General features: G+C 31.9%; 1 protein-coding gene and 1 long non-coding RNA gene across 8 annotated transcripts in view; one reads left to right on the forward strand and one right to left on the reverse strand.

Moving 5' to 3' along the window:
* hppy (MAP4K3-like protein hppy) overlaps positions 1-23488 on the forward strand; it is a 31608-nt gene extending 8120 nt beyond the window's left edge. Inside the window, exons 11-24 of one of the 7 annotated variants that reach the window (XM_074138886.1) lie at positions 1705-1787; positions 3866-3982; positions 9281-9319; positions 10463-10513; positions 14795-14886; positions 15077-15217; positions 16640-16791; positions 16879-17083; positions 17385-17653; positions 17745-17940; positions 18066-18149; positions 18565-18657; positions 18794-18920; positions 19974-23488. In XM_074138886.1, coding sequence (XP_073994987.1) covers positions 1705-1787; positions 3866-3982; positions 9281-9319; positions 10463-10513; positions 14795-14886; positions 15077-15217; positions 16640-16791; positions 16879-17083; positions 17385-17653; positions 17745-17940; positions 18066-18149; positions 18565-18657; positions 18794-18920; positions 19974-20076 — 1752 coding nt within the window. In that variant the 3' untranslated portion in view covers positions 20077-23488. The remainder of the gene's footprint in view (positions 1-1704; positions 1788-3865; positions 3983-9280; positions 9320-10462; positions 10514-14794; positions 14887-15076; positions 15218-16639; positions 16792-16878; positions 17084-17384; positions 17654-17744; positions 17941-18065; positions 18150-18564; positions 18658-18793; positions 18921-19973) is intronic. The other 6 variants (XM_074138888.1, XM_074138887.1, XM_074138889.1 and 3 more) reach the window with 6 other exon arrangements.
* LOC141459649 (uncharacterized) lies at positions 9124-9991 on the reverse strand. Its single transcript, XR_012461563.1, has 2 exons — positions 9483-9991; positions 9124-9405 (listed from the first exon to the last, which is right to left on the reverse strand). It is a non-coding gene; the product is annotated as an uncharacterized lncRNA (long non-coding RNA).
* Positions 23489-24073: the final 585 nt, after the last annotated feature.

The raw sequence follows: 24073 nt of genomic DNA on the forward strand, positions 1-24073 counted from the left end.
TGCATTAATTACAAAAAAAAAAAGGTAAATAGATTATTCTCTCTTTTTTTTTGAGGAGGGTTGCACTGCATCCTTTAAGATCTATTGTGCCCATCTTACTGGTGCCAGCGAATCCCTACAACACCTGCTCAGTCCCAGACGTCGGAGAAATCCCAAGATCTGAGGAGGGTTCCGAGTGTATCCTCTTCAAGCATAGGATGGTTCCATAGTTAGTTGAATAATGGGCATTGCTGTTAGTTATGATATCCTCTTCAAGCATAGGATGGTTCTATAGTTACTTGAATAATGGCATTGCTGTTAGTTATCAAGTGTATTAGAGATTCCTCCATGCCCCCTTCCACAATCTAGAAAACCCAGTTTGTTTAGGTAACCTTTGAATTGCCAATACTAAGAGAAAATCGCAACATTTTGCTCTGGCCAATGCAAGCCTCCGGTTTGTTTTGGTTAAAATTTCAGCCGCCCAGGTAGTTCTTTGCCAGTCTCAGACCAGAAAAGCTGGTCCAGAGAGTACCTCTGCAGGCTTCTTTCTACCTTCCTCTACAGTTGCTCATTTCCTATTCCACGAAAGATTTCAGACTCCATAAAGAGAGAGCTTTATAGTCTTGCCTTGTTTACGTTGGCTATCTCATTTCCTTTTTCGCAGGCATTCTCTGGAAAACTTTGTCATCTCTGACCATTTCTTTCAGCGGATATATTCGTTAAAACTTTTCCTAGTTTCAAACTATACAAAATTTTCTTAAAATTTTAAATTATTTTACCTCATTGGTGTCCATCTTGAACCAGTTCTTAATACTAAAGTCACATCATCTCCATAACAGGTTTAAGACCAAATTTCAGGCATTACTCATAATCATTTAATCTAAAGCTCGCATATATTCTCCGTAGCTTTGCAGCATACAGAAAACATCCGGTAGTTAATAATGAAAAATCACTAATGTAAAGGAAAAATGCTTGTAGATATTTATGGGCCCAATCAACGCCAGTTTAAATAGTTCACAAAATTTATTTCTGGTTTGTAATCAACAGTCAGTTTAAGGAATGGGTTTTTAATGCTACAAAACTTCTTTATATTTAGAAAGTGGGTCATTTACTATATTTTTGTATACCTCATTAATTTAGGAAAATAATGCACACGTTTTCTTTCATTATTTTTTTTGTTTTCTTTTTCTTGTTTGCTGTTAATTAAGATGGTGGGAAAGTTGTGAAATCCTGAGTAATTCACAAGGTCTTATCCAGAAAGATCAGCATTATTTATTTGTTGATTTGCAATTGATAACTTGCCCAGACAGTTTATTTTTATTTAAAGGCTTCAAGTTATTGGCACCCGGAGTTTTTTTTTTTTTTTTTTATCATTGCACTACCGGTCTCAGGATAGTGTTCTCTCGTTGAGACAATACTGTCCATGGCCGGATAGTAAGCTCTAAGAAGCTCCTAGGAAGAGTATAAAATCTAAAGAGCCTAGTAGCTGGAATCCAGGATCTCCTCGTGGGAATCCTGAACGGCTTAACCTTTTAGGATTAAGATTAACTTAGCGAGGGCGGGACCTATGACCTACGGCACTGCAGCTAAAAAGCGGCTTCCCTTAACCACTTGGATCTAATTCCGCCTCTATATTATGTCAATGTAATTCGCCCTTTTTTCCAATTATAGAGCTCTCTCTTTCTCTTGACGATTTATTTATTTATTTTTATTTTTTTCTTGCAGCATATACATCAAAATTGTGATGGTAATGTACAATGGGAAAAACCACCACATTTCGAAGATGTCTGCAGTCAAACTGATGAAAAGTAAGTGACTTTTTTTAAAAAAAAAAAAAAAGGGGAAAGATTTTTTTCAATTTATTTTGGATGCTGTCAAGAATGGAGGTATTTTAAAAAAGAGAGAAGCTGCTAAATACATTGGGAAGCTTTTGGTGATCTGTAATTGTGCTATGTGTAGATAATGGAAGAAATGAGAAATTATTTTATTTATTTAGATTTCTTTATTAATTTTGGTTTTCTCATTCATTTTCTACCGCGTTTCACTATAAAACTAAATTTTACACAATTTATTTTCAGTTAGCACAATAATAATTATTAATCAATATCAGTTATACTTGAAAATTGCCTAACATTATGGGCTGACAGCACTCAGTTTTATTTAGAGCACCTTGAATATATTAATAATAACAACAATTAGGAAAGGGATTAGATGAGTGGTTAGCGTATACTGGATTCCAACGCCAAGGTCCCTAGGCTTGAATCCAGCTGCTAGCCTCTTAGATATTCCTTTTCTAGGAGCTTCTGACAGCTCCACTCTTGTCTGGGTGATGGACAATCTCCAGAGCCGGAGATGTACACTGAAAAAAAAGCTCCGGGCGCCATTGACTTCCACAGATGTTGATGCGCCTTATATTAAAATAAAAATAATAATATTTATTATTAAACTTTTCTGTGCAAATTATGAAGGAACCATAGTGGCTGAACACCTCTACCAAATATCACTTCTTTTACTAGTACCAGATCCAAAGTAATTACGTTTTTTAAATAACTTATTAGTTATATTACCTTACAGAAATTTTGTACACTTTACTTATATCTTCCATTATAACTATATTTTATGGCCAGCCTGCCCTGGAAACTATTCTAAAATCGATTTCCTGAAATAAAGATACAAGGAAAACTGATTAGTAGTTTGGGTATAGGAAGGGGGAATCAGTAATCAGTTGTCTCTCAAGTCTCCGAAGAGGTACGCAACGGAAGTATGAGAAGTTTTTTAGCTTTCTTTCCTTTTTTTTTTTTTTTTTGAGCTAGAATTTCCGCATATATGTACACAAAGTTCTAAAAACAATTTTCTTTTACACTCGTGGGCCTTCAAAATGTGATATTTCAGTCCGGAATACTTGATTTCAAAAAAAAAAAAAAAAAAATTCACGATCGCGCATATTTTACTCCTACTTTGATCTAAGGGAAAACTAAAAAATTAAAACCAACCGACCCACATGTTTTTTTGAAATTTGTCCAGCCTGGCTGGGGCCCTCGGAAAATTTCTAGTTTCCTGTCTAGTCCGCCCTAAAAACTGTCACTTTATTATAGTGTAAATATAGTTTTATGGAAGGTGATTATTTTAAGAATTAATTGAATAGAACCCAGTAGGTTCCGATTATTGGGCTTCAATTTCATTTTACACGGCCCTGAGGGTGTAACCTCTACTAACTGAATCCTTGTATATACCAGGTAGAAGAAAAAAAAAAAAAAAAATCTTACTTTTTTTACAAGATTCTGTACGATCACAATCTCTTATTTCTTACTGATAAGAGAACCTGCAAAGCATATATGTATTGTGGTACTGGGTTCGATTCCCTGGTCTTCAGGCCTAGGAATTTATTCAATGGTTAATAAAAGAAATTTACAGTTATGTATGTTTGCTAGTGGCCTTCGTCCACGACACCTAATTTGGGTAGTTGGACGTTAAGCCCCGCCTGAAAAAATAGGCGATTACTTTACTTTACTGGTAAGAGAAAATAAAAATGGATACGATGGTACTGAGAAGTTTGGTACTTTGATGAGGTTACAGCCAATATTGGCACCTTACTTAATGAAGATATGTCACAAATGCTACCCTTACATACAAGTATATTAACAAAAACACAACAACAAATGCGAATGCTTTTTTTGATCATTTTTCAAAAATAAATTATTATAATCTTAATTTTGGTAGGTTTTATTCAACAAATTTGTCGACGATATCTTTCTTTGTAAACGATATCTTTTCTTTCTCCTTAACTTTTATCACACCCCCCCCCCTGAATTGTACAAGAAAATAATTTTTTATTTATTTTTTTATCATTTTTTTACTTACAAATAAAATTATTTGAATTATTTAGTTATACTATTACTACAACTAGACATCACGTATGCGGGAATAGACCTTATAGAAGCCCCAGGGAGGTGCGTTGGGGGCCCGCAATTACGGGCACAGCCATCCTGAAAATGTCTCTGAGGTATATTTAAAAAAAAAAAAAAATCAACAAAAAAGTATCTACATTTTTAAAAAGCAAAGAATTTTTTTTAAATTTGTTTATTACGCCCCTTTTTTTGTAATTAACCTGCATCGGTGTGTTGTTGTTTTTTTAAAAAAAGGATATCTTTGGATTTTTATTTTTTTAGACACTTCTAATATTTTCTTTTTAGATAATATTTTGTGTACCTCTGTGTTTACATTTTTTATTATTACCTAATCATGTGTTTGCCCATAACTATTTAAAACACATAAAAAGGTAACATGTTTTTCCAAACTTAGAAATAATGCATTAAAATATCAATATATTATAAATATTTTTTCCTGTATTTTTCCCTAAATCTATTTTTCATTTTATGTGATGCTTTACTCCTCTAAAAATAATAATTGGAAAAACTTTTTTGGGAAGGGGGGAAATTTATAGAAAAACAAAAAATTATTTCTAAACAAAAATTACAGTTAGATTCGTTAAATTTTTGTGATGTTTTATTAAAAGGTCCACTATTGGCAAAAACTAGTTAGTAATGAATTCTTACAAGAGTTTACTCCAATTTTTCACAATTATAGAGGTAAATTTGGGACAGATTAGAGTGGGCTTACATCTGTGAGCTCACAGGGTTTTAGGGGCCGAACACATCCCCCAAAGTAAGAAATCATAGTTATGTATATAAAGCTTTTAAATCTGCGCCGTTGTTCGTGCAGTGGATTCCCCTGATATCGCTATCGATAGTTCAAAGACACATTTATATGTACTAGTTGTGGCTATTAAAAAACTAGACTGATGCTGCTACAGAAGAACTATGCATGCGCCAAATCCTAACGACCTAACAGCTGTGCAGCAGCGTAAAGTCTTCTCTTTCGATTGCAGCGTCTCACGTGTTTTTGTAGAGAAATCTGTGTCTGACCGGAACCGTCGTCGTTTGTGTAAGAGCTGTTAGTTTCGTTTTGCCGAAAACATGATAACTACACAATGTGTAGTAGAGCAACGAATTGTCGTGAAATTTCACATCTAAACTTGGTTAAAATCGCTACTGAAACTTATCTTTTATTAAAAGAAGTCTATGGCGATGAATGTTGTATCACGTGCGCGGGGTTTTTGAGTGGTTCAAGCGTTTCCAAGATGGCCGAGAATACCATCGGAGATGATGACCGCCCGGGACGCCGCCCTTCCACGTCCACAAAACGGATGAAAATATCGATTATAATTAATCAACATTACTATACGTGAGGTGCTTGCTCAACTCCGTGAAAGGAGTAAGAAAAAAAAAACAGACCCGATTTGTGGAAGAACAAGTCATGAGGGTTCTCCAACAAGACAACCGGCGCCGGCTCACACTGCATTGTCTGTCAAGACGACGTTTCTAGCCAAGTACAACATCCCAGTTTATAAGGCCATCCGCCTTATTTTCGCCTGACCTGGCCCCATGTGACTTTAGATCTGTTCCCTAAAGTCAAATCTGCATTAAAAGGAACACGATTTCAGCAGTCCGTTGAAGCTGTGAAAGAAAAAGCGGCTGACGCGTCATGCAGGAGCTGATAGAAAAAGACTTCCAGCACTGTTTCGAACAATGGTAAATTCGCATGGAGCGTTGTAGGGATAGGGGAGGGGTGTACATTGAAGGAGATAATTAAATATGTATAAATTTAAAATAAAATGTTTTTTTTACAGCATCAGTCTCGTTATTTAATAGCCACACCTCGTATTGCCAGCAAAAAAGTTAAAACTTTTCGCAGAGCCAATAGAACTTGGCAAACTGTCCGATATAAGAAGTTATGGGTTACTAGATACGTCAAAAAGTTGGTTCTTTGGTTAACTTTTCATTTAATTCGTCTGTTACTCTATTTTGTTGATGCGAAATAGGTGTTATTATAAAGAATGTACAACTTTAAACGTCAATTGTTCACCAGTAATAATAGCGCTGCTGTTGTTATTATCATGGATTTCAGTTAAGGGAATTGGAATCAGATAGTAGATATTAACTCGAAGAGAAGTCAATTAACAAAGTTACAAATTAACAAAGAGGCCGTTAAAAGTGATTTTTTTTTCTAACCCTACTTTTTGCCTTATTTTAAAAACATCACAGCTGATGGCAAATTCCATAATAAATCTTTCCTGTAAATGTTTAGCTGTGTTTGTATACAATTTTAATGTTTTTAAATTCTGAAATATTTTTAATAATTAATTTACAAAAATTGTTTTTTGAAATGGGTGATTCTTTTTTTCTTTTTTTTTTAATAAATAAATTAGTTTTATTTTTGTTTTGTGAAATGCATAGTTAACATACTTTGGATCATTTCCTGTTTATATCTTAAAAAAAAAAAAATAATAAATAAATATGCATGATTATGTTTCGCGAAAAATTAAAAAAAAATGCACGATTTCTTTTAAAACTTTTGTTTGTCTGAAAATGTTTTCTTTGCTTCAAGGCATGGTGAAATTACTAATGCTTATTATTTTTCTTCTTCTTTTAAAAAGTCGTATTTATTTAAACTAAATTTTTGTATTCATCTTAGATTAAAATTTATTCGTAGTTGTAAACTATTTTTTTTATTATTGTTGGTTACCGGTTTATAAGATAGGCATTGTTTTTGTCTGGACGATGTGACGTGACAAACAAGTAAACTTGGTCAGATGTGTAACCTTAGTTGTAACCTTAGTCAAGTTCAATTCTTTCATTAAAAAAATTAAAAAAATAAAGTGACGTGTACATTCAAAAGACTTCCTCTTACCGCTTCTTTTCAAATTATAAATTTTTCCTTCCAAACTCCGAACGATTGAATTATATTTAATATTTACCATCACTATACTACGTACATACACTGGGCCAAAAAAGTCTGTGAACACTAACCTAAATTTTATTACTTTTATTATTATCTTATTAGAAACTTCTTTTATTTTCAAATGAAATATACTATTCGATAGACAGAAACCAGAGTTTTTCATTTTATATTCAATCTTTTATTTTTGTTCAGCAGGAATATCACAATTAAATGTTTAACAAAACAACACCCCAAACGAATGCAAAAAAAGTCTGTGAACACTTTGCAGAAATAAATCATTCTTACACATTGTACGTGAATTATAAATTTTAAAAACTTGTAGGACCTCCTATGTTCCTAATCACTTCCAACAAGCGAGCTTTCATCGATCCTAATAATTTTGTGGTCGTCAATGTTGGAATTTTATCCCACTCTTCTAAAATAGCGTTTTTTAGTTGTTCACGGTTTCTTATTCCTCGTTTATTTATTTGGCGGCTGATTTCATCCCACAAATGTTCTATTGGGTTAAGGTCTGGCAATTGTGGAGGGGTGTTTAGGCGCCAGAGTGTATTATTTAAAAGCCATTCCCGAGTTTTTAGTGCGGTATGTTTCGGGTCATTGTCTTGTTGGAAGACAAACGTTCCCTCCAACCCTAATTTTTTTGAATTTTTTTTTAAATTGCGTCTTAATATATCCACATACACATATTGGTCCATCATACCATTAATTAGATCTAACTTGCCCACTCCTTTAGCACTCATGCACCCCACACCAGAATGTTGCCTCCCCCATGCTTAAAAGTAGGCTTCATATTTTTCATTTTCATAGCTTCATTTCTTTTTCGCCACACTTTTTGTCGTCAATCAGACCCACATACATTGAATTTCGACTCATCTGAAAAGATTACGGTTTCCCAGAAACTAGAAGGCTTAGAAACATATTCTTTCGCGAAATCCAATCGGCGGTTACGATTTATTTTATTGATTAAAGGTTTTTTCCTCGGGACTCGACCGCAATAATCGTATTCATGTAATTTATTTCTAATTGTCTGCGGTGTTACGCTTACACATAACCATTTGATAATTCTTGACTGATTTTTTGAGCGCTTGTCCTGGGTTCTTCTCGAACAGACTTCAGAATTTGCCGTTTATGAAAGGAATTAAGTTTTGGTGGCCGTCCACTGCGTGGCCTACTAATCACATTTCCGTACTTTTTAATTATATTATGCACCGTTGAAGGGTTTTTTTGAACTATCTTCCCTATTTCTCGAATACTTTTTCTTTCATTTCGCAACGTCACAATAAGTTCTCGAATTGGTCTGGGAACTTCCATATTAGTGGTTAAATATGTACTAATTAGATTATTTATTCACAAAACTGACTGTAGTGGTTTCTACAATACAATAGAGAACTTTGAAACTTTATTCAATCGTTTTTCTGTTTGTTATCTTAATGTTTTTACATATTTATACAGCTGTTCACAGACTTTTTTTGCATTCGTTTGGGGTGTTGTTTTGTTAAACATTTAATTGTGATATTCCTGCTGAACAAAAATAAAAGATTGAATATAAAATGAAAAACTCTGGTTTCTCTCTATCGAATAGTATATTTCATTTGAAAATAAAAGAAGTTTCTAATAAGATAATAATAAAAGTAATAAAATTTAGGTTAGTGTTCACAGACTTTTTTGGCCCAGTGTATATAGTTTGTAATCGTACATTACTCTGAAATGTAATTTACAGTCCTAAACCTTGTCCGAGAGCTAACCTAAAACGAATGTTTTTTTTTTTTGTTTTTTTTATAGAAAATTGCTAAAAATATAAATCTATGTGCATGTAATGTAAATAAAATACGAAATCTACAGAAAAGTTAAGAAACTATTTTCGAGCAATTGATGAAGAATAGTCATTGATCAAAGAGATATTTCCGGATTTTCTTTATACTAACATCTTAGCAAGAATACACAAAAGTTAGAACGGTATATTACGTACATAAAACGGATGCATTTGAAAGAATTTAGAAACGACTGCTTGCAAATTCCTATTGATCTGACCAAGTGCTTGGTTACATATTTTTGAAAACTTCGTTCTTAAAAACCGGTTAAATTCTAGAAGTAGTTGTTTGTGATTTAGAGTTTTTTTAATTACTTGTTTTATTCTTATGGATGTAGAGCAAAATTTCCTTGCCAACACCATTTTTATAGTTTTGTGCATACACAACAATCAAATTATTTTGTTACTTAAATTTGAAAAGCAAAAAAAAAATTTAAAGTATTTCAAAAGAATATTGCTTATTAGTAATTACTTCGATATTAGGAATAATTAAAGTTATCAATAAATTAGTTTTATAAAGGAAAACAAAATTAATATTTGATTAAATTTAATTGAAAATTGAATAATAAAAAAGTTAAAAGAAATTTTTTTGATAATATAAATTATTTCAGTTTAATTTTTTTGTTTGACAGAATTTGTCTTTTTCTTGATATCTTTTAATATAGATTTTCAATTTATTTATCTTCATAGGAGCCTTTTGCAGTACATTGATGAAGAACTCATTCAAAGGTACTTTTATTTCATTGTATTTTATGATGGCATATTTAATTTTTTTTTTTTCATATACAAAATTACCTCTTTTAACTAAAGGACCCCTTAAAATGAATATAAAATGTTAATTGTAAGAGAAATTGTAACGTAGCAAACCTGTTATTGCGAAGTGAATACGTACCTCTTAGCTGTTCTGAATAAAAGCATTTGCCTAACTACTTCGATACTATCGATACTGTTGTCAATAAAATTGTTTTATATTTACCTTTTTAGTTCTCTAACCCTTCAAAAAAAAAAAAAAAAAGAATTCCGAAATATATCTCGAAACGTAGACAAATTTTTAGATAATCCCTGAATCAGCGGAAATATAAAAGTAAAAAATCGCAAGAAACACAACCATTTCTGAAACTAAGGTTTTGATCTATCTCAGCTGTTTAGAATTTCTGATTTTTTTTTTGTTATTGCAGGGCAAAAAAAAAAAAACCTGAACCCTTTGCGGCCTTGAATGTTTTTTTAGAAGCTATAACTAGCAAAAATCGATTGTTATTTTAAAATAATTTCTCTTACAATAAACTGATAATAATACATAAAATTTTTTTGTTTACGAAATAATTATATAAAAATAATAATTAAAAAGAACTCTTATGCTCATCATCCCAGTATCACTTAGATTCCTAAGCTGCATGGCAAACTTTAAAAAAATATAATTAATAGAATAATGAAACTTTAAAAAAAAAACAAGAAATAATCTAGAAAATTTTGTTTTTAATTGATTTTAATTTTATTTATTTTTTATTTCTACACTTATTGTTAACGCATGCGTTATTATAAACGAAGGAAATAATCGATAGATCGATAACAAGAAAACAGTGAAATGATCCGAATATTTATGTTCTGGCAAGAAGGGAAATTCATTGTTACTTCACAATTTTTGTTTTATATTTATTTTAATTACTTTATTTTATACATATTTTTTTTGTTGTTTTAATATTTGTATTGAAATGTGATGGCTTAGTTTTAGTAGGAAAGAAATTGGTGAAATATTATATGTGCTTGGGGCAACACGTATTATTACAAAATGATCTTTCAAAATTACCCTATGCAAATATCAATATTATTATTATTATTATTATTTTTTTAATACAATTAATATTTCATCAGGGGAAACGAAGGTCTACCGCTCTACGATCCTTCTGAGAATTACTCTTTACAGTAAGTAATTGTCCGCTCGATTTTTTTTAAGACTGCTTCATTTCGTGTCCATAAAATAAATGTATTTGTGGTAATTAGATCTTTATTTGTGTATAAAAATACTTGCTTGAGAATGGTACAGTTCACGTCGTCTTCATCTTTCCTTTTTCTTTAAAAAGTATTTATTTTGTATATTACTCTTTATCATATTCTTGACGCTGTTCAACGTAAAGCTTGCTTTTTTTTTTTCTTTGGTAATCTTTGTAGGAGATTTTTTTTATTAAAGTTGATGTGCATAAAATTCAATTTTTTCTTTCTTCTATCGCTAAATAACTTGCTTTATACCAAAGTCAGGAAGGGAATTATCCCTAATGATTGTAGATAGTGAATAATAATTGTCCATCATTGTTTTTATATTCATTATATAATAATGCGTTTACTTAATTAGTAAGTTTTGTTTTTACATTATTTGAACAAACAAAATAATGAATAGTTATATAAATTGTTAAATTTTAGACAGCCGTTTTGTAACCTTAGAGAATCGTTCTTATCTATTAGGCTAACTTCTTAAAACAAAATGCAGTGATGTGTTTAAAGAGATAGTAACGTATATTTCTCTGTAATCCTCCTCTTAAATTGATTTAATTCCAAAAATAAAACTAATAGATGCTTTACCTAAAACTTAACTAAACATAATTAGTTACAACTAATCAATGTGAAGATTACGTATCGCTGACACTTTAGGAAACAATTGTGAATAGAATAAATATTAATTACAAAATTAATTTGTAAAAATTTAAAGTATATCTGTACAATTTTAATTTGTTTCTTAATTTTTACAATTATAAAAAAAAAGCTCCATTTAATACAATATTCTAAATTAGGTAACTTTGCACAAAAAACTTTTGTAACAATCTGACGTAGCTAAATGGTTATTTTTGGGATAGTAGCTATTGCCTAGGCAAATAATATCTGGTAGAGTTGTTAGGAAAGTAGTATTTAGTTTTGTTTTTTTTAAAGATCACCTTCTATGCTCGAATGCCAGGGCCACTCAACTTAACCTTACTCTTATTTTGGTGCGGCTGAGACTTCTTTCCTTGCAGTATTCGTGCAGCATCTCCAATCTGATTTAGAATCCTTCCTAAGTTTTTAGGGCGTCTGACCCAGAATGAGATGGCGATTCTCCTTATCCTTTAATTAACGTACTACGTTATACTTATACTTTAGTTTAGGACTTCCTTGAAGTCTGAAGATCATCATTATTATTGATTGATAGTTTCAACGCCTTCTGCTCTTCTTGCATCAAATATATCTTCACTGTTTTCTTATTTATTTATTGTATATATTTACATATAGATAGTAAATTACGTACTAAAACAATTTAAAAACAAAAAGCAGCACCCTTATCATTTATTTAGCCAGGTGCTGTTTGCCTCGTCAAAGTCATTTTTCCAAAATAAATATTCGCCTGCTACGATATTTATCTGTACAGTGTTACCATTAAAAAAAAAACAAAAAACCTTTTGCTTATTTTGATGTAAATTAGCAACACTGTAAGAATGAAGAGTGATAGATTTTAAAATTTTAATTAATCTTCAGCCATTTCCTTTAATATTTCTTCTCTCTCTTTTCTTAAGCTTTGTTTTAGTAGTGGGCAGCTAATTAAATTATCAGTTTTCGTTGATTACTTTGTAGTTGGTTTTTCCAATTTGTTTCTATTCGTGATCATAGTTATGTGCTATTTCTGTGATAGTAGTTGCGTAGTATCAATGTCCATAGAGTTCGAGACTTTATAAATTGCAATAAATAGTTTCAAAATTTGTTTGAATTAATTTTTGGAACATTTTTATTAATCATGTTTCATGGTATAAAATATTTATACGAACATTTATGGCCAATTTTTGCTATAAGGTTTTATTACGATAGTAAACAATTTTTGAAAAAAAATCGATAATTTCTCACTAACAGTAATACTGATTTTGACCCTTTTAATGGCCGTGCTCATAAAAGGGGGCTTACGATTTACAGGCGGACAGTTTAGCAAAGTTAGGGGCCAAAAAAAAGTAAGCTCAGAACAAAGTAAGCCGGGCGGTTAGAGGCGAAGTCCGCAAAGCTATTATTGGGTGTTAAGCTATTATTGTGTGATACTGGGTTCGATTCTCGAGTTTCATCGGTTTTATTCGATTGTCTTCGGTTTTATTTAATGATTAATTAAAAAATAAATAAATATCGCTCCTAACATTCAAGTATTCTTTCAAGAAAATCTTTTCTTTAACCACCGGCCATCCATCGACTTACGCTTCTTCAGGCTCCAAAGTTTTCAAATCAGTTTGGTGTCTGCAAAAAAAAAAAAATATGTCATCAGCAAATCTTACAATTATATTTATTTACGACTATATCTTATTCTCTAACAAGATCCTTGAAAATGGCTTTAGCTTGCGGCTGGAGAAGAGCAGAGTGGAAGACAATGTGCATGCTGAATCTTGGATGAGGGCTACAAAATGCACTTGCATTTCTTGAAAATTAATGAAATTAAGTCGATCATTTTACCATCAACTTCAATTTCAGCCAATATCTCCTCTATTAATCTAAATCTAGATAGTTTTTTTGAGTGATAAGGTCTATCAAGTGTCTGTAGTAATACGAGTATGATGAATACTGAAGAAACTGACATGACGAGCATTTAGAAAAAGTGTTCAACATAATGAGCATAATAAGGGGGCATCCATAAATGACGTAACGCCACTGTGGGGGTGGAGGGGTAGACAAATTGTGACACTTTGTGACAAGAGGGGGGTTAGGGGGATAGAATCAGCGTTATGTCACGCTTTTTTTAAATCACTTTTTCATTTCCTTTTTTTTTGAATAGCGCGCGTTTTGTGTACCATATGATTTTCGTTTTTATCGACTGGGTTATCGATATGTCGGTATATACAAGAGCGCTACTCAAAGACTGTTGTTTTGCAATGGTTTTTATGGCTGCCCGTAGTGGATTCGTTTAACTAAAATTATCGCCATTGATTCTACCGTTTGTTGACAATAACATCGGAAATTTATGTTATAAAATGTCAGAAAATCTTTATCAACGTTTTTACTAAGCTGTAAGAGTTGCATATCCTTCAATACAAGGAAAATTTTTAATGAAAATGTATAAGGGGAACCAAGATGTGACGTCATTTTTAGGGGGGAAATTGTGACAAAGGGGGGCAGGGGCTCAAAAAAGGAGATTTTTAGCGTTACGTCATTTATGGACGTCCCCTAACAAATTTCTCGTTTTATTAGAAATTCTAATTGTGCACAATTAATCTGAGGTTTTCTTTTCCCCATAGAACAAACGCTTATCATGCTTACAGATCATTCTAATTGTATTAATAATAAACTTCTATTACTTCCATCACTAAGATCCGACAATTTAGAGCAGGGTTCCCCGACAATGCCCCCCCCCCAATTCCATGTATCTTTCTAATCTGGCAAACAACGAAAATTTTCTGTTAATGGCAGTTTATGCATATTCAAAACTTTTGAGTTTTATTATTGCAGTTATTTTTTCCTTGTCTTGGAATTCTCTCCAGGTTTACTAAGAAGGAGGTGTTCTTGGAGGGAAGTTCTAGGAAAAGCGGCCCTCCCTCCCTAGGTGTGCCAATAAATTCTTCCCCATCCAAGTCTTCCTAGATATTATAAAGAAAACTTCGCCCACAATACAGGAAACTGGATGGATTTTAATTCAAATCCAGTTTTCTCTCCAAGAAATCTTCTGTATGGTCCCGAGGAGGAATTGTGGTATTGGGATAACTACTCCTTGATTCCAAACATACCCTTCCCCCTCAACGCACGCAGAGAGAGAGAGAGAGAGAGAGAGAGAGAGAGAGAGAGAGGATACGTCCTCCTCCATCAACTGACCGTTGACTCGAACCTCTGTTCGGATTGAAAAATCAAGCCGTTGCTATTTTATATCTTGGAACGAAAATATTTTTGCTCTTTAATAAGTTTTTTTTTTAAAAAAAAATCACAGAACATCTTTCCCCAAGAAATGGAAACCCAGAGTGCCGTGGTTTAAACCGGTAGCGGAACTCTGATTTAGATTGTACACAATTGCACGTAAATAGCATGTTGGTAAACATATATAATTTTTATGCAAAATATTAAATTATTATTTAGTAATAAAGTATTACTCTTTTCTTAATTGATAGTAATAAGCATGTATATTATTATTATTATTTATTATTGTGATAAAACAGAAATGTGTATCAAAACGATTTAACGAGTATAAGAGATTGAGACATTTTTTTATGTGTGTAACAGGGCAACACTGCCTTTGGGAGAGTCGGTGACCACGACCAGCCATCAATGTGATGTCCACCATCGAAATCACCATCATTATACCAATCTAACAGGTAATTTCTAAACAGTTCTGATTATTTTTAATCAAATAAAAGTATAAACTTTATTTCATCGTGGTTAATAACGATAGAATGAAGTGTAAACATATATTTACCTAAGCTAAACTTTTTCTTTCGTTGTAAAATCACATTAGTACATTTTTCTGATTTAAATAAGATTAATTACGAATTAATGCTAAAATAGGTCCCGATGGATCACCGCGTAGACATAGTTCTGTGGATGAAATACTTGGCCTAGCTGGAACATTAACTCTCAATGGATCTAGACAGAGATCTTTGAGCGACAGTGGACCAAATGATGCTGTACCACCTCCTTCAGCTAATGGTAAGTCATATTATTTGTCTCTTTTTATGGTATATTCCAGGGGTCGGCAACCCGCGGCTCGGGAGCTGCATGCGGCTCTTTTAACCAAATTGTGTGGCTCTTCAGCGTGCCCAAAATATATTGTATAGTTTAATTTTATTGAAACGAATGAAAATTCCATTTATTAAAGGTATTTTTTCAAAAATAATTTTAAATGTGCTAGGTTCGAAATTGAATAGAATTATACAATATCTAAATAAAGTACTTGATTTATATAGTAAGACTGCCGCCTTTTCATTCCTTAAGTTATTATTTATTTGTTTATTTACTTTGCAATATGTGAAAATAAATATATAAAACATTTAAATGTTATTGAATATCATAAAATAATAATTTGCGAATACAAATGATCTACAGAGTTGTTTACACTATCATCCTTGCAGCTCTTGGTAAGATTTATTAAAATTATTTAAGGAGAAATGGCTCTCTACTTGAAATAGCTTGCCGACCTCTGGTATATTCGTATTACGTAACTAATATAAATGAAGTTTATTTCTATTAAGTATTTGTAAGAAAGCTTTTAATCCGTTCATTCTGCCAAATTTTTGTCAAAATTGGACTAATATCTAGAGCAGGGGTGGGCAAAGTGCGGCCCTTTTAACATTTTCCTGCGGCCCGCGGCACAAAACGGCAAATAATAAAAATTTAAATCATAAAATATTTCAAATTTTATGTTAATAAAGTTTGGTAATTTTCGCTAGTAGACAATTATTGTCTCAGTGTTCAAATCTTTAGATTAGTAATCCGCGCTCTTTCTTTGTAAGATCACCCGACTTTTTACAGCGACACAAAGCGTATTGTCGCCGTCGAAGCTACGGATTTTCGCTTCTTCTCTAGTTATTTATTTTACGGTGATATATAAATATGAATGCAATCGCATTATTTTTATCTCGTCTGGCTTTTAATAGAAAAAATGATGAAGGAAGATATGAAGCAATTTCATAGAAGTAACCAATGCCGTTTTTTTGTTGATTCGGTAATAAATAATAATTAATTAATAATCTGTATTATAAATAGATAAAAACAATTAATAAATAAGAACCCGAAATAAATAGAAATAGAAATATATATATATATATATATATATATATATATATATATACTGCGGCCCTCGGTAATAATCCAATACCCCTATGTGGCCCTTTACAGAAAAAGATTGCCCACCCCTGATTTAGAGAGTCATTAATAGTAATAATAGTTTTAGAGGGGAGTCATAGTTAGCTAGGGAGCTAACTCCTCTCCTACAGCATGTACACCGTCGAGACCCCTCAATCATGAAAATCGCATTATATCGTAAACGTATTACTGTTGATACATTGGTTTCATATTTTTGTTACTTGTTACCTACACTTCTTTATTTTAGAATTTACTTTGAATTTACAGGATTCGGTGAAGGTGAAGGTCCAGATTTAATATCTGATACGCCTCCAGTTCCACCACGGAGAAGGGAAAAGAAACGCCACACTCCGCCGAGACCTGTCAGCAATGGATTGCCACCTACACCGAAGGTGCATATGGGGGCCTGTTTCTCCAAGGTTAGTTGAAAAACTTTAAACTTTTTAAAGAGAGAAAAAACTCCAATGTATAAAATATATATATTTTTTTTATTCCCTGAAATCCAGGTTTTTAATGGATGTCCATTGAGAATTCATTGTACAGCCAGTTGGATTCATCCAGAAACTAGAGATCAACATATACTGATCGGCGCTGAAGAAGGTATCTATGATCTTAATCTAAACGAACTGCACGAGACAGCCATGGATCAACTATATCCAAGAAGGACAGTCTGGTTGTATGTTATTAAAGATGTCCTAATGTCTTTGTCAGGTACGCCAGATTTTTTTAAAAATATTTTTTCATTTTCCATTTGTTCTAATCCGGTTTTTTGTTATCCATGAAATATAATGTAGTTTTATTAATATTCTCTTTTTTTTTACATTTTCTATCTTCTTTTAACATCTTATACGTCTAAATCTTATCAACATTGAGATTTACAGGCTTTTTTGTTTTGAATGAAAACACCTAAGATTTCAACGAAATATCAATACCCTAACAATTAGTCGAACATTGAATCATAGAATTTAGTGAGAGCTGAATTCACTTTTTCTTTCTGTTTTTTTCTTTTAAGGTAAGACACCCCAACTTTATCGCCACGATCTGCCAGCGTTGCATAGCAAACAAAGTCATCGTTTCTCTCTGCACATGAATCGTATCCCGGAGCGATTAGTGCCGAGAAAGTTCGCACTCACTACCAGAGTGCCGGACACCAAAGGTTGTACAAGATGTTGTGTGGGCAGGAATCCATATAACGGTTATAAATATCTGTGTGGAGCTGTACCAAATGGTGTATTTCTAATGCAATGGTACGATCCGCTCAACAAATTCATGCTGCTTAAGGTTGGTGTTGAATTCTTTTACCTATTTTGTTTTTAATCTTGAGTAAAACCTAGTTTTCTAAATTTATTTTAAATCAATAATAATATTCCAGCACGTAGAATGCAATCTACCATTTCCGTTGACTGTATTTGAGATGGTGATCACACCGGAACTAGAGTATCCAGTAGTGTGCGTCAGCGTTAAACAGTCCTACCATCAGCTCGATCGGCTCAAATTGGAACTAATTAATATGAATTATGGTGCCAGCTGGTTTCACAGTGACGAACTGGAAGATCTAGACGGCACAGGTAAAGCAATCTGTATTATTATACTTTCTGCCATATAATCATTGTAAACTCCTTCCTGTTTTTTTTTCTAATTTCGTTTCATGTTGGATGTCCAAATTTTGATTTCAATATTATTACTGTTACAGCCACTGTTGTACCAAAAAGAGAGAACCTTCAAATAATCAACGTAACTCAACTTGAGAAAGACGCTATTCTAGTCTGTTATTCCAGTAAGTTTTGTCGTACTTCACCAGTTATAGATTAGATACTATTGTTCCATGTCGATGTACATTCGTTATTGATCGCGAGACCAATCCTGGAGCGAATCCTTCCTTCTGAAATAGACTGTAAACTCTTGCTTAAACTTCAGAAAATGTGGTTTAGAACTACAGTGCTGGATAATATCGTTGATTTTTATCCATCAAAGTTTATTGAATCCTTGACAAATTTCAGAATTTCATGCATCATCAGAGGTAGTTTATTCAAGTTAGTGTAGAGATTCCAACTTCACTTACGTTTTCTTCTAGCACTACACTCGCTAGCTCGAAGTGAATTCGAAATTATGTGTACCAAAGTGCTAAAATCTGATAAATATTTAATCTTATTAACTAAGGAAAATATCTCTGAACTTTTTCTTTTTTACAGATATAGTAAAAATTGTAACAACGCAAGGTAAATTAAGGTCAAACAGGAAACAAGTATCAGAACTTCATTTTGATTTTCCTATCGAATCTGTAGGTGAGTTTGAAACTCGATTATTTGATGAAATTAAATTGAAAAATAACGTAACATAAACATTTTCTTTCTTGATACTCATTATTATCATCGTAATTCAATTTGTTTTTTTGAATTTTCTTATTTTGTGTTTGTCTAGTCTGTTTGCCAGACAGTGTGCTCGCATTTCATAAGCACGGAGTACAAGGTAGAAGTTTGAAAAATGGCGAGGTTACCCAAGAGATTGTTGACAAGAGTCGAGTTTATAAATTACTTGGCTCTGATAAGTGAGTTAATTTTTTAATTTTAAGTATTCTCCTTTGGAGCTATGAGAATTTTGTAAGAGAGAGAATCGTGTTACTAAGGCCGCGTTCCACTAAGCGCTCACAACGATCAAAACATACCTTTAGCCCGTTCCACATGACGACCACGGCGGTCGTAATGGTCGTGGGCGAAAACGTCACTAATGACGTCACTATTTTCGCTCACACAAAGTTCACAACGCCCCCCCAGCTTAAGAGAGCTGGGTCGAAGTGAGCGTTCAGAAATTTGGCGCAATTTTTAAAAGCAAAGATAGTGGACCGAAAAAAGTTATATCAGGTAAATGAAAGTATTATCTCATATAAATAATTGAATGTGTTTCTCGAAAGTCTAAAAAAAAATAATAAAATGAAAAATTACTTATCCCTTTACATACTAAATCACTGAATAACGGCCAATTACACTTTGATAGTTAATAATACGTGGCCTAAGTTTTCGCTTTTCACTATTGCGATTTTGTAAAATTGCATTCCACTCTTCATCGGAACTAGATGAAGAACTTTCTAAAGCATTATTAATAAATATCCAACTGTTGCCACAAAAGACATTTTAATTTTATTTAAACGTAAATTTTATAAATACTTCACGAAAATGTAATATACAAATTGAGATATATATGTATATTTTTAATATAAGTCCACTTTACCAATAATAACTTCATATAAACGGGGTTAAAATTAAAAAACAACCTCTTCAAGCTTCTGACTTATTTTCGAGGTCGCCATTTGTAATATTTACATGAACGGTTAAAACGCCCCCATAGTCCACATTCCACTTAGGTTTTCGATTGTAACACTCGCCAAGTGCAAGTGGAACGGGCAAAACCGCGCGGTCGTGAGCTTGATCGTTGTGAGCGCTTAGTGGGAACGCGCACCCTAAGTGCTTTCCTCCTATGGAACTATTGAGAATTTTGTAATAAGAGAGAGAGAGAGAGTCGTGTTACTAAGTGTTTTCTCCTATTTATTTATTATTATGCAAATTTAATTGAACTAAATTTTGGATTATTTACATTTTTGTAGGGTTGTAATGCTGGAATCGCACAGCGTACGCGCAGGACCGACGTCCACTTTAGAAGAAGGTGCTGATCTACATATTTTAGCCGGACATGAAGCAAGCTATTAAAAAAATAAATAAACAAAATAAATAACTGCGAATAAATAAAGTAAAAATACAACAACAATTGAAACAACAGTAAACAACTCAACAATCAGCAAAAAAAAACAAAAAACAACGCATTTAGGCTCAATCCAGACACAATTATTTATGTTGCTGTTATTTATTTTAGCGTTATTCATATCGTTTTATGTTACAAAAAAAAAAGAGAGGGGGTAAATGTTATTTCAGGTTGTTTTTTTTTATTTATTTTTATGTAAATATACCCAACCAACGGATGTGTTTTCGTTATATTTTTAATAATAATAATTATTATTATTATTGGAATGATAATAATATATATTCGTACCTCCATTGATATTAATTTAAAAAAAAAAGAAAAAAACGTTCATTATTTTGTTTTGTTTTTAATAATTTATAATTTTTTTTAAAGCAAATTTAAAAGTCGTATGTAATATTGAATGCTATTTTTAAGATTATATTTATTATTGTGATATTAGAGGGGTAAAGAAGACTGTGTAGTATTATAAAAAGAAAAATATAAAAAAAAATAAATAAAAATAAAAAAGATACAAGAAATAATCAATAGAGAAAGATAAAAAAAGTTATTTGCGAATGTCACTTTCTGTAGAAAATTAAATATTGGCAAAACAAAAAAATCACAGAATTCAGAAATACAAGTAACATTTCGTTTTTAGTTTCTATAAAAATTAAAAATAGATAAATAACCTTTAATCTATGAAATAATGAAATGGACAAAAATAAATAAATTTAAAAAAAAAATTGTAAATTATAAATTAAGGTTGTCAAAAACCCATATCGATTTTTCCATTAATCGCTTCGATAATGTAATTTCGATAATTACTGAAGTTTTTTCGATAATCGATAATGTAATCATATATGTACTCCAATGAGTTTTTAAAACAATTGTTGCAAACGTAGGTTTACGGGCCACGGTTGAACAACCATTTATCAGAAATCTTTTTTTTTGGGGGGGGGGGTTGTGTGCAAACTAGCCACAAAAACTTATATTAAAAAAAAAATATATTAGGTTAAGCGAAGGTTTTTTTTTGGGGGGGGGGGAGGTAAACGAAATGGTTGTGTAATATTGCCAGAAATTTTGCATGCATAAAAATTCACTATTGGGGGAAAAAAAAAAATAATAATCAGTTTAATCAGTAAGTTTTCAGTGAAGTCATTTTTTTTTTTTTTTTTGCCATTAAAGCACTTAGCCCCAATATTGTATTCAAAACTATATAATTGTGGAACGGCTGTAGTCACAATGAAATTCTATCGTAATGCATGTTCTGATGGTCAAATCTTCCATATCGCGTGATCAGATCATTTGAGCTTTACATCATCAGTTCTATTTTTGATGATGATGCTGGTAATATGCTTATGATCGGTGTTGAGTCAAAAGCAAGTTACTGTGCTACGGTTCTGGGCAGGATCAACGGATTCTTGTGAGTCAAGATGGACAATGCTTTGCCTCACATATTTTTTGCTCAATTTCTGTACATGAATTGTGCGCTAAGGAAAAAGTGAAAGTAAGGTGTCGAATGATTTTTAGATTAAAGCACGCATGGTTCTTTCATTTAACTCTCTTCCACGGTATCACTTATTATTGTCAATTTTAACGGATTGCCAAAATATATTCCTCAATATAAAATATTTAAATCCATAATCAGAAGAATCTTTTTTATCAGTTGGATTAGAAGTTATGACTCTTCCAAGAAAACTTGAAACTCAGGTTGTTGAGAATGTTCTAGACTAGGGATGGCGAACCTTTTTGAAACGTGGGTCAAATTTTGTTCATTTTTTTTTTTTTGTTTAGTACTAGCTCTTGGGTCACTAATGCCCATTTGTAGAAGAGTTAAGTTTAAAAATTGTAAACTGAATATTTTCAAAACTTTATACATCTTTAAAATTCAGTTGGCTTAACGGGGTAAAACGGGACGAAACAAATGCTATGGAAGTCTCTTTTTACAAACATAACCTGAACAAAACCTCACAAAAGTGTGTTTTATCTGAAGAAATATCTAAATATGGTTATTTGCTTTGGGTTGTCGATTTTTTTAACTAACAAAATATGAGTAAAATTATACATTTTATTTGATATTTTGTAAACACTTCTGCTTTATTTCAAATATTACAAAAGCATTTGTCGTCATTTGCGTTTTTTAGTACTGTAGTGATCAAACTAAAGGTTATAGATAGCATTTAAATTGCTTTTGTGTCCAATGCGTGATTGATTGAAAAAGATACAGATAGAATATAAATTTTATCCACACAATTAGAAAATCCAAATCAACCCGCGTAAACAAACAATTGGTTGCCTAGCAATTGTGTGGGTCAGTGAAAAAGCTTGCGCGGGTCATAGGTTCGCCATCACTATTCTAGACTATCTAGAACTGAAAGGAAGAAGAAATGTGGTGCGAACATACACACGGCTTTTTGGTCTTTATTGATATTGTGTTTGTGTTATTTGTGATAGAGTCTGTTTGTGGAATGTGTGTGTGGTGTGGTCAGCTATAAAACCGCTGAAGTTCCATTTTATTGAAGCGATTTTTCAGTATTTGTGTGTTTTGTTTCCCGAAAATAGCTGCCATTTTTTTCCCCTTCCAACGTGTTAACACTTATTTGTTACGTTTTCTTAGCAAACATCATCCCTTTTTAAAATGAGGGAAGAATGGGAGTAAGGCCCGTTGCTTTAAAGTGCAATGTATTGTCTTAACACTTAAAGGAGTAAAACATAATTGAAACTCCTGTTTTAAGATATCCAGTCTACTGGTTTGCCACATTTTTTACATTGTTCTACGTTGAGTTCAAGTTAAGTCCTTTTTTGTGAGGTTTTTCTAACCGAAATTCCGAGGTGGAAAGATAAATCAGGTTCGTCCATCGGTTGTGCCAAGTACATATAGAACAAGTTTTCCTAGTTTACTGTAATTTTCTTCAGTAATTAAAATACTTTCACTTAAGTCAATTTTCTCTTATAGTTATAAATTCTAAATGACTAGAAAATTGTTAATCATTTAAATTATTATAAGAGAAGGCCGTGTGCTTTGTTCACACCAAAATTCTTTCAACAGCTGTTATTGCATTTAAAGGATTTTCCTTTTGTTGTTTTAATTTTTTATATAGATTTCTGCAGTAAATAAATAAATCTCTCTTTACCTTCATTTTACGAATTACCAGCACTAAAGAATTGTAAAGGGCTTTTGTTTTTACGCCCTTGAAAGAACAGCTGACCACTGCATTAAATGGCTAATTTTTCTCATTGAAGATATGTACTTTAAACGACACTCAGCATTTATCACCACCGCTAAAGTTACATGAATTTCTGAAAAAATTTTCTGTGCTTGTATGAATTTAGAGAATTTTGACATTCTTAAATATAATATATAAATCCAATAAATACTATTTTAAAATTTCGGAACGATGCACTACAATAAGCTGAAAAAAAATTTTAACTATTGTATAATAGATATAATTTAAAAAATAAAATATTTTAATGTAAATATAAATAAATGAAATCTGTATTTAAAAAGAGAAAAGTGGAAAAAGGAAAAAAAAAAAATTATGAAAAAGTGTAACAAAATATATACTTAATTTTATTTTTGGCTTTAAAAAGAGAAACAATAGTTTTTTCCATAAAATATTTATTTGATTTCCCAATCCTTTTCTATTTAATCATTTACTTTTTTTTAAATACTGTTTTGAAATATAAGGATTCATTGAAGAACGATGATGCTTCGAGTTAGGTACGTACAACGAAATAAATATATTTAAGTTGTATCACAGCTGTTAGCGTACGTCAACGATAGAACTTCATTCAATTTGTACCTTGAACTGTTTTTTTTTTTACTTAGTAATACCAACATCACTTCGTGTTACATTATAGACAATAAATTTTAGTACAATTAAGCTGATAACTTGTGCTAAAATTACCGCATTAAATGAATCTTTATAATCATTATTTAAAAATGATTGCTTGATCAATTGTATT

This window comes from Rhodnius prolixus, unplaced genomic scaffold (genome assembly GCF_049639745.1).
Source record: "Rhodnius prolixus isolate KJV_2025 unplaced genomic scaffold, Rpr scaffold_17, whole genome shotgun sequence".
Taxonomy (NCBI): Eukaryota; Metazoa; Arthropoda; class Insecta; order Hemiptera; family Reduviidae; genus Rhodnius; species Rhodnius prolixus.